General features: G+C 51.3%; 2 protein-coding genes across 2 annotated transcripts; both read right to left on the bottom strand.

The window, feature by feature from the left end:
- Nucleotides 1-797: 797 nt before the first annotated feature.
- Nucleotides 798-3,044, bottom strand: HRG_00331 (very large low complexity protein; the record flags this gene model as incomplete). Its single annotated transcript, XM_044858802.1, has 3 exons — nucleotides 798-822; nucleotides 884-2,665; nucleotides 2,728-3,044. 3 exons carry the CDS (start codon nucleotides 3,042-3,044, stop codon nucleotides 798-800), a joined length of 2,124 nt encoding a protein of 707 aa, XP_044725202.1.
- Nucleotides 3,045-8,136: 5,092 nt separating this feature from the next.
- HRG_00330 (uncharacterized protein) lies at nucleotides 8,137-10,203 on the bottom strand (the record flags this gene model as incomplete). Its single annotated transcript, XM_044858801.1, has 4 exons — nucleotides 8,137-8,286; nucleotides 8,400-8,674; nucleotides 9,493-9,713; nucleotides 9,869-10,203. 4 exons carry the CDS (start codon nucleotides 10,201-10,203, stop codon nucleotides 8,137-8,139), a joined length of 981 nt encoding a protein of 326 aa, XP_044725201.1.
- Between the last annotated feature and the right edge of the window lie 328 nt (nucleotides 10,204-10,531).

Raw genomic sequence — 10,531 nt, 5'->3', positions numbered from 1 at the left:
AAATGAGTTAAGTTCCTCGGCATCCATAGTCTCCCTCTCTCGATCAGCGAATATCGCGAAGGTTCGTCTGCAAAGCAATGCTGCCCTGAAACTGTATTGCGCCATCCTCATCGCCTCATTGGCGTCGGTCTCGTTCTGGAACTTGTTGCGAAGATCTAGGCTCCACTGCAACGTCGCCCCGCGAGCAATTTTGATCAACTCATAGGCCTGTTGCCGCATATCTCCGCTTGTTAAGGCGTGAAGCCTTAGGGCCAGGGTGAGCATAAGCTCCATGCAGTGAACCTCTCGCCAATTGGTCTCAACCATTCGAATACGCTTCTCGATCTGCTCCCGAAGACGATGGCAGAACATATCATCACGAAAGATGACATGAGCGTCCCTAAAGACGTCCTCTGTGGACTGACCAGGGCCGGCTTGGACAGCGAGCTGGCTGAGCAGGCATGTGCTCTGCTTGTCACTGAAGTTGAGGTTGGACGAACCGAGCTCTATCAAAATCGTCATCCAGCGCCTATGCTTGCCACCCAGCAACCTCTGAAGGGCCATAAACTCATGAACCGACATATGCGAGGGGCATCTTGTTTGACTGGCAACAGTTTCATACGAAGACGGCCCATCAGCCCAAGAAGCCTTTCTTGGATCTGCGACTGCAGCGTCGAGTAAAGACTGCGGTATGCGGGTTCCACAGAGATGCTGAAATGTGACCGGGTCTTTGAAGTTGCTGACCCATGACTTAGAACCTTCGTCGTAGTATGAAAAACCAAGTCCAGAAGGCAAGACGATACTATCCAGGTCAACTTTCACAGCCTGCCCCCTGTAGTGGGTCTGAAGGAAAGATTTCGTGATCGAGGCCATGGAGATTCCGTGAGGCGCAGTTTGAGTATACGGCTCCAGTTGGGAGTAACTCTTGAGCAACATGATTGGCGAAGACGCCTTCAAGGCTGGACCCGGATGCCCCAGCTTGTGCAGAACCTTCCAGGTTGCGTGCCGATATGCCTGGAGATAGGGTGGAATGCCAAGCTCGAAAACAACCGTCGACTTTTGCGCAGACTCGGCAGGAAGAAAGTCTTCGTGAACTTTGATGGTCATCCTCTTACGGACACGCCGATGATAGCACTTGGCACAGCCGTGAACGCTGCGCGATCCGTCTGAATTGAAGGTGCAAACACATGTCCCGGAAGAAATTTTCTCGCTCAGGTCGTCATACTCGCGGCAAGCCTTCTCCCATTCTAGGATTTTCGCGGCGCGTGAGGCAGCAGAGTGCTCTTCAATCTTCTCCAGCAACTGCCGCATTGGACGGCCATTCTCGTCCTCTTGCAGGTAGCGAGCAGCAAAACAGTTTGTGCTTGGCCGGCATAAGATGTTCTCGTCGGGGTACTTGCAGCTGTTTCGCCTCATTTTCAGATAGCTTTGGACCTCTTGAAGTCTATGCATGGCTGATAGGTCGGCGAGGTGCAAGACATCTAAAGCCTCTGCGGGGAACAAGGGGTGATAGTCGCCAAGTAGGCGGCAGACCTTTACCGCACACTTGTCCATCCCAACCCAAAGCTCAAAGACTCTCAATATGAAGAGACTCATTTGATCCGGCTTCGAAGTGTAAGACTTGAACTCATCAATGGCCAAGAGGACGAAAATCGACTCGGCAATCGCGAGACAGCGGCTTTGGCCTGCTTGGTCCGAGTCGTTGGCTGCTAAAAAAGGCTGCTGCTGGACATTCGACTCCAGGTCTGCAAGCTTGAAGTAGCGGGCTGCAAGTTCACTCACTGGATGGACTACAGTCTTCTCCAGTGGAGGGAGACTCAGGTCCAAGCGGTTGGCATTGGCGGGATTGGCGGGCGACTGAAGGAGGAGATTCCTGAGGTGGTCGCCGCTTCTCGGAAGAGTAAGGTAAAGCGAGCGCTCGTTGGCACGAGAGGGGAGCAGAGGGATCCGTCGTGTCGTCGTCCTTTTGAAGTTGTCCCATGCGCTTTCGATCTGACGTGACGCTTTACCTATGATGTCCTCGCATTGCACCCCGACAGTGTCAAACAGCTTCTGGTAGACGCCACAAGCGGATCCGGAAGCCTTGGACTTCTCCTGCTCAAGTTTCGCAAGGCGGCGACACAGCTTGGCTCTCAGGACAAACGTCATGTCTGGAGAAAGTCCCCCGACGCAGTCCTTAAGGAGCCGAGCAAGCATAGTGCAAATCAAGAACTTGTACGACGCTCGGCCGCATTCGTTCCCCATGCTGAGACATAGCTGACGCTGGACAGCCACACGTAACGCCAGCCAGGATGGCTCTCTTCTCCAGGGAAAATCGGCACTGGAGATGCTCACATCGTCTCTGACCCGCTTTCTGAGCTTCGGGGTGTCGATAGACTGCCCGGTCGCTTCTAGTATAGGCATCAGAAACTGGGTCAGCAGGCCCGGGTCGGTGGTATCTCTAGATTCCACGGGGGTTGCTCCAGCCTTTCTGGCACGTGCAGCAAAGCGATGCAGAGGTTCTTGGGCAGCCTGTTCGAGGAATCGAGACATGTTTTCCTGAAAGGAAGCGTGCTGGAAAACATGTAGCGGAATCTGAGCAGCACGGCCGGGGAAATCCCATTCGAGAGCATTGGCGGACTCGAGCACGTCTTTCGCCGAAGGTGAGGTTTCAAAGACCTCGAAGATAACAAAGTGTTCTTCGTTCCTAGATTGGCTGTGAGAACACAGGATCGCACGATCACATGCTGATCAGGCACTGTTACTTACTGAATATCACGACGGATCAAAAGCGCTGCATTCTGCTCCGATATTCGCAGCAAGCACAGGTCGTCCAGGCGGAGATCGGCCCAGTCTTGCAGTAAGTGCTGGGCATCAAAATGTGCTTCTGCGATGCCCTTGCATTTCCCGAGACAACGTTTGATTGACGACCAGGCATCATCACCAGTGTCCTTGGCCACGACTTGACAAGCGTTCTTGAGGCGAGTCAAGATAGCTGCTCCTGTGGCTTCTGGATCCGGATCCTTGTGGTTGGGCAACTTGACCGGCAAGACCAGATGGTTGAAGACGGAATCAAAAGGCTCCATTTCGTCGATAGGGTTGAAGAACGTGCAAGTAGGAAGGGGGTTTTGAATTGCGAAGGGAAAGGTGTGTTGAGAGCAGCTTGACTCTTTGAGGGAGAAAGATGGTCTGTCAAGTGTCGATTATGTTGTATTTTTAGAGAAGGAGCCAAGTGCGAGGGTGAATTCCATTCTGAAAATTTTGCGGGCGCGTGACACTGAATTCACTTCGCTCGAGTTACCTGGTGAACACCCTGCCTCGTTCATTTGGATCTGATCCTGGTCGGCCTGTCCTACCAGCGCGTCTTTCGACCACACGATTCATCACTGGGAGGGCGGATCACGGGCACCTGCATTTGTGTACGAAGGCTCCCAGCAGCGGATCTAGCAAACAGTGGCGTCAGGGAGCTGGTGCCTGTTTGCTTCTAGATCCCTTTGAGTGCCGAGGGACCGCACCTATCTCACGAGCAGGGATGTCAGCTAATAGAGACGCCGCGCCCTTAGAGGTACTTTATTAATTTACTAGCAAATTAGGCTATAATAGAAGTCCCAGCAATCCGGCCGGGTGTAAATAGCTACTGTCAAGCTGGTAAAATACCGCTACACCATGCAAAATGAGGGCCCCCCCAATAGAGGTGTTACTAACGCGTATTGTAGGCCCTTTCTTGTCCTGACAGCTACATTGAACTGGTCGCATCCCTTACGAGTCTTCACAGCCGGCTTCTTGTTGCCGCTGGCCGCGCCTAACGGCTTGCGTTGACTCCGTGATCTTGGCTGCTCAGCTTTAAAGCCCTGGCAGGCAACGCAAGGCGACCCTTTTAATCGAGAGACATGATTGTGTTGCGATAGGGGCAGACTATGCTGTTGATAGGCTGCTCGCGCTAATAGTGGTCTAGCCGCATATAGAGGGCATGTTCGAAGCTATTTATAGCTAGAATAGCTGCCTGCGAAGCTTATAGATCTTGTTGCGAAGTCATTGAGCTTAATTTGAATGCGTTACTAGGAAAATTGGCTATTGAAGGTTTTGCTAAAACTGCTAGCCCCTGAATGGGTATTTTATATATAGCTACGTACTGTGGGGCTCGTGACATAGGTTCGGTCCCTCGGCACTCAAAGGGATAAAGCTCCCATGCCAAGGTGGACGGACATCCTCCATGCATCACAACTTTAGTCGTTGGCGGTCAAACTATCGACAAGGCTTGTCAAGGTTGCGCAGTTCATCGACCGCATGATGAAGCCAAGCAAACGGCAAGCTTTCTCACCTCCTCCCACCCTCAAATGCTGACCTGGCCGGAACGAAGGTGCCCATCGTCTACTATTCATCACAGCAGTCTAAATAGAGCAATTCTCTACCCGCCCTGGTAGAAGCTCTCCACGGTCGGACGTCAACCTTGAGGACAATGGCAATATCATGGATTGACAGGGGAATCCCGCCCGGCATCGACATCGGCTGTCCCTTTATTTTCATTCCCGAGCCTCGCTGGCCCTACCGTGTCGTATTCAGAGGCTTGACTTAGGTATAGATGGAGGAGAGTTCCAGGCATTCTCTGAATATTTAGGTATTCTTTTGTTTGGTTCATGGCGAGGCTTGTTTGCGCTCGATACGCGAGCATTCTTTGCATTCACGCGATCATTGGCTTATCGTAGCTTTAGTACCATTTTTGCCGGATCTTTAGTAGTCAAGCAGATGGCCCTGTTAGATAAATCAAGTTCAATCCCCGGTGGCTGATGATCTGCAAGATGCCGTTCGCCTCTGCCGGTGTCGTACCGATGGCACAGCCTCAAAGTTACTTCTCAACTTCAAATACCAGAACGCACCTTGCTTTTGCTGTGGCCGAGTGTGAATTCTCTTGTCTGAAAATACCACGTGTAACTACCTGGTACCCAGGCAACGTCAAGTTGCACTAAGGTTAATCACAGCAGTGCTAATCGTACAACCACAAAGCTCTGCCTGCAAATTTCCCCGACGTTGGTTGGGCGAAATACACTTACTGCACTAATTGCGACAGCTAATTGCATATCTCTGGATCGCATAATTCCACTGCTGTCTCCTTGATTAGCACTCTTTTTTTAGAATTGTGTGGCTCAGGCTTAAAGAGAAGACCTAGTTCAAATCACAGACGCTCTTCTGAATTTTCTTCAGTCATCAAAACGCAGTTGAAAACAGCGCCGCGCAGTGTCTGAGTACTAGAGACATCCGGCATGGCATTTGCAAGCCCAAACGACGGGACTCGGCCAGCCATGCCACCTTTTAATTATATCAATGGGTATCCAGGAGTAGGCAAGCTCACCATCGCCAAAGAGTTGAAGTTAGTCCCCATTCAAGCCGCGTCGGTTGTGCCATCTGCTAACGCCAGTGTGCGGACGTTGAATAGCAAGCTGCTACCGAGAGCCAAAGTCGTGAGCAATCATCTTCTCATCGATCCCGCAGCAGCTCTTTTCGATAGAACTGCGCAAGAAAATCAGCCTCTTCGTCCAGTCCTAGTAAGTACCGAGCCCTACTCGAAACGACCATGGCTTTTTCTGATGGAATCATAGCGCAGGGAAGTTTTAAGATCAATCGCTTCTTCTGTGTCAACGCGCGACATCACCTGGATCTTTACCGACCAGCAGTCGTCGAACCAATCTGGTAGCTCTTCTGCAAAGGACTACCAAGATGCAGCGACCGCACGCGGCGCGCCATTCGTCTCCGTCATCCTGCATTGCGAGCTGGAAGAAAATCTGAAGCGGGCCGTCCAAGGGGAGAAAGGTGGCTGTTCCAACACCAAGCTTACCAACCCAACAATCTTGCGTAGTATCAGAGAAAGGGAGGATATTTTCCGATTCAAGGACGAAAATGAACTGGAGCTAGATGTCACGCTGTCTTCTCCAAGGGAAGCAGCTCGTAGGATCTACGACCACCTGAGTAAGATGTTCCAGCTAGACGATGCTGGTCAAGAGCCACTGGAACACGCATCTTGCTGAGGCAAGTGTTTTATCAACAAAAAACAACCTTAAGCATTAGTGCGCTATTCAGGCCGATCACTCATGATGCAGGGTAGGAGTGAATGCGAACTAGAAACCTGTCTCTCTAAGTAATGGCATGTAAATGCGAGCGATCATGCAGGGTCGAGCCAGCGGCTCCATGCTTCATGTCGTCGTCACAATGCCTTTACCATGCGCGCCGGCAATCTCACTCCTGTCACACCACGATCTCCGGCGAGAGGTTATCCTGGTTGAAGAGCTGTGGGTTTGGAGGAGATGTCCCGCCTGGTCTCAATTACCTTACTGTTATTTCCTGATATGCTACGAATCTTGCTCTTGAATTGACGCAGCTATCAGGTTATTTCCGGATACTGTACGTGTGCTACTGCCCCCTCGCGCCAGCTTTATTAGGCAGCCGTACCATTGCATAGTGGCCCAGCTACTGGCCTCCTTGCAAGTGCATTGCATTGCATTAGCCCCCATCCTATCCGTACATTCTATAAGGAAGCCCATTTGTAGAAATTTCGGTCGCTGCCCGAGTAGCCGCAGCATTAAAACTTACTACCTCATCTAAACGTCTTTCTTTAGCCAGCGATGATGTTTCGTTATGAAAGTCTTCGACGTAACGTCCGAGAGATCCGCCTTGTTCGTTTTATCGCTGCAACAAGTGAGCCAGAATGCAGCTATAGCCTGCAGCTTGTCGCAGCTTCTAGGGATAGCCGACTAACTGGAGCTATCAAGGCGCTGCTGGATCGCCCGAACTGGTTTCGCTGTTGGGTTGTACAAGAAATCACCCTGGCTAGAAGAGGTCGAATACTTTGCGGCAATCAAAGTGTCTGCCTTGATGCTTTTCATTCCACCCTAACGGCCATATATTTTCCCAAGGTCAGCCGCTTTGCTCGTCAACAACCACATTGGAACGCGTTTGGGGCCGGCCTCAGCAATAACAGCTTTCACATTCGCGGCCTGCTCGCTCGCCAACAACATCTCCGAGGACTCCGCGTGACCCTCGTAGAGCTTCTCTTGTCAGAAATGAGGAAGGCGGATGAGAGCAGGCCTTTTTATGGCTTCGGATGCCCGGGACATTATATTCGCGCTTCTCGGCATTGCTGCGGACACGAACTTGCTAGGCTTACGACCAGATTACAATATGCCCGTCGAACAAATATACACTGCAGTTGCGAAGGGGTTTATCTTATATTGTCCGGACTATAGATTGGAATACTGCAGTTTCCCAAAGGAAACACCTCGCTTGCCGTCATGGGTACCCGATTGGCACCGTATCGGCCGTCTCGGAATTGAAAACCATCCCCTGAGCTACCGAGACTACTTTAATTCATCACGAGGAAGAACGCAACCTTCAATGGAGGAAACAGACGAGCTGACTCTACCTCGGCGTGGACATATGATTGATTCAATCGCCGCAGTTTTCGCCTTTGGCAAGTCCGAGGAGCACGAGCAGGATAGCCATCATCACTGGCTAAGCCTCTCAATGGCGCTTACGTCAAAGGCAAACAAATCTAGATATCTTCAGTCTATCTACGAATTTTCTAAGCCTTACTTCAGCGCAGGGGCCTCAGAATCAAGCCTCTGGCGGACTGTGGTCGGTGGCTGGATGGGGAACGAAAAGTGTACGTCAGAGTTCGACGCCTTGGCTCGTCGAGTTTTCCACGAAGAGAGGATCGAAGTCAGTGCTGTCGACGAGCCACAGCCGGCTTACATACTACGTAACGTATACTCATTCGTCTTGGAGCGCAAACATGGCGAGGACTTGAAACTCTTCCTCGATGAATTCTGTGATCAGGTCGTGGAAAATGCGTCCGTGAGGACACAGGGAAGGACTCTCTTTGCGACTACTGGAGGTATATTTGGCTTAGGTCCAGACACGTTATGCGAAGGAGACGTGGCTACAATACTATTTGGCACACAGGTCCCTATAGTATGCGATCATTCGGGAATCAGTATATATACTTGGGAGCTGCATACCTGGAAGGGTTTATGGAGGGTGAGTATATAAGAGCTGGACGAGAAGAGCGTAGCTTCTATATTGTGTAGAATGCGAAAGATACTACGCGGTGTTGAGTACAGGAGTGCGTAAGTATATTAGCAACATTAAACACCTTATGTTTAGAAATACCTATCCATTCTTGTGCTACTAAATCATGAAATGCTTGCGCATGTCACGCTTGTGATGCCTGTGGGAGGTCCCGATTTCTGTTCGCTCGTCGGACTGCAGAGACCGATGGCGGGAAGGCCCTACTACAGGGGTCTGCTCTTCCTCGGTATCGTAATCCTGGACAGATTCCTCATCGTGTTCGGTGTAAGCTTGGCGGGTATAGTGGTCTTAGCTGCTTCCGGCTTGGCTGAAATGCGGCGTGTCCTTGTCGTCTTCCACCTGTGTGGCCAGAACCGTCTCACACGCGGCTTTCCACACATTATCATCTCTCCTCCGTCGGTCAGGATCAGGTCCAGGTGAGAGTCGCCCTTGGACAGCCTCGATTTGGTGACGCCTAAGATGTTGTGGACGTATCCCTTGCCTGCGCGGTGCCGACTGTCTAGGCCACGGTACGAGTAATCGATGAGGCAATCGCCGCTTGTCGGCTTGTCGCCATCATAGACATTAGACAGGCACCAAAGAGTCAGGTTAATGGGCCCAACATGCGGCGGCCAGACGCGCAAATGTCCAATATACACTTGCCAGTTTAAGCTCTGTCGTCAGTCGTAGAGCAGTGGCGACTTGCATTTCACCCTTTGTTGGAGACACGGCATAGCCAGTTGTCCGCTTGTCGACGTCTCCCTGACGTGTAGATCATTGATGTGGACTGGATGCAGACGCAAGTCTAGAAAATGCGCAGCTGACTCCCCTTGCTCCGTTCAATCGCGTGACTGCGGGTGAGCCGGGGTGAGCCTTGCTGGGGGCGTCGCGCGACTGGGTGAGCCAGGATGCCAGGCATCTCTGCAGCGAAGGAATGAGGGGCGGTACAAATTGATGGGGATACTCCTGTTTTCATTGACCAGGTCGCGTCATTGAGCCTGCCCAATTGGCAATGAGAAACGGCATCCCCACACGGTGACGATACTCCAGCTGGACCTGGAGTTATTGAGCGAATCCTGGAACGAGATTAAGGGGCTGAAAACCCCTAAAACTCCACGTACAGAAAGCAAATGGTCCAAGAGCTAAACCGATAAGTGGAGGAGACAGGCGATGAACTGAAGCATATACGCGACAAGCTTGACACAATCGCAAGTTGCCCGATCCTTGCAGGCACCCAGACCAATCTACGAACGTATTGCCCGCACATCACCCCTGAACCAGACGACCAACCAAGCCCCTTTGTCGATGCGCACAGCATTAAGCACCTCCACCGAGACCTTACAATGTCATGATGGCGCATTCCGAACGTCTTGAATCGAAAGAAGTCAAGCAACCGACAGGCAGTAAGCCCGGGAGTAAGCAAGAAATTATGCGGCGCACGAATAATATCCGCACGGCCCATCGACTATAGCGAACGTAAGAGCTTGTCGACATAGCCCGAGCCCAATGCGACCGAGACCCCCTTCACATGGTTCCGAGAGCTTGACAGCGAGAAGTTGATGTTCCCCTCCGGCAGCCACGATTTCGGGCCTGGCTGTGGCTGTTGCTGTTCCTGTTGGTTCTCTCGCTGGCGCCTCACTTTCTTTGGCATCTGCTCGGGGTGAAGAACCCAGAAGGTATCCGGCGTATGCTTGTGGCTTGGGTAAACAAGGCAACCGTATTCTAGCTTAATCTTTTCCCTTGAAGGGGTCTGATGGTCGTTTCCGCTGCGCGAATTGCTATCGTTTCCAGAGCCGGCATCCTTCTTCGTTGGTGGTGTGCTGCGAGTGCCTTGGGCCTTGGCACCGTTGACCTCTCAATCAGGCTCTGCTTTTGAGGAATCATGCTGATTTCTTCCTTCGTTAGGTGCTGGCCGAGCTCACAATCATGCTCCCATTTGGCATACCACGTCGGGTGAGATACCTTAAGGCCGTGGATGGCCGTGATCACAAAGAGTCGCTTATCAACAGCTGGAAAGCCCGTTGTGGCCTGGGTCCAGCACCAGTGAAGGCGTTTGGTAAAGGCGTCAATGGAAGCGAAGTTATAGACCTCCAAACGGAACACTTCCTTGATAGTGCTCTTGATTGTGGCCTCCGGATGCTGTAGAGAATTTCTCTGAATGAATTGGAGGGTCTGGAGAGCTGTCATCTCATCATTCCAGCCTTCTTCTGAAAGATCCCCTTTAAGCTCGTTGGATAGGTTCTGTACCAGAATCCGTAGAGCTTTGAAGCCATCCTTAGGCGTGCAAACAGATAGATCAAATCCAGATGTACTCAAATCAAATCAGATATATCCAAATCAGATCAAATCAGATCGAAGGAGTCGAATTTATCTGGATATTTAACTATCTAAATAGCAGCTTCAGGGCAGGCCTCCGCCCACTAATACGCCGACGCAGTCTCGTTTGATTCGCCATCCAAGTCCCTACACTAGGCTTTAGAGAAGATTAAATCAGATTTAACTTTATTTTATTTAA

The sequence above is a fragment of the Hirsutella rhossiliensis genome (genome assembly GCF_020360975.1).
Source record: "Hirsutella rhossiliensis strain HR02 chromosome Unknown scaffold00001, whole genome shotgun sequence".
NCBI classification, from domain to species: Eukaryota; Fungi; Ascomycota; class Sordariomycetes; order Hypocreales; family Ophiocordycipitaceae; genus Hirsutella; species Hirsutella rhossiliensis.
Note: the sequence above shows the minus strand (reverse complement) of the source record. Positions and strands in the feature narration are given on the sequence as shown.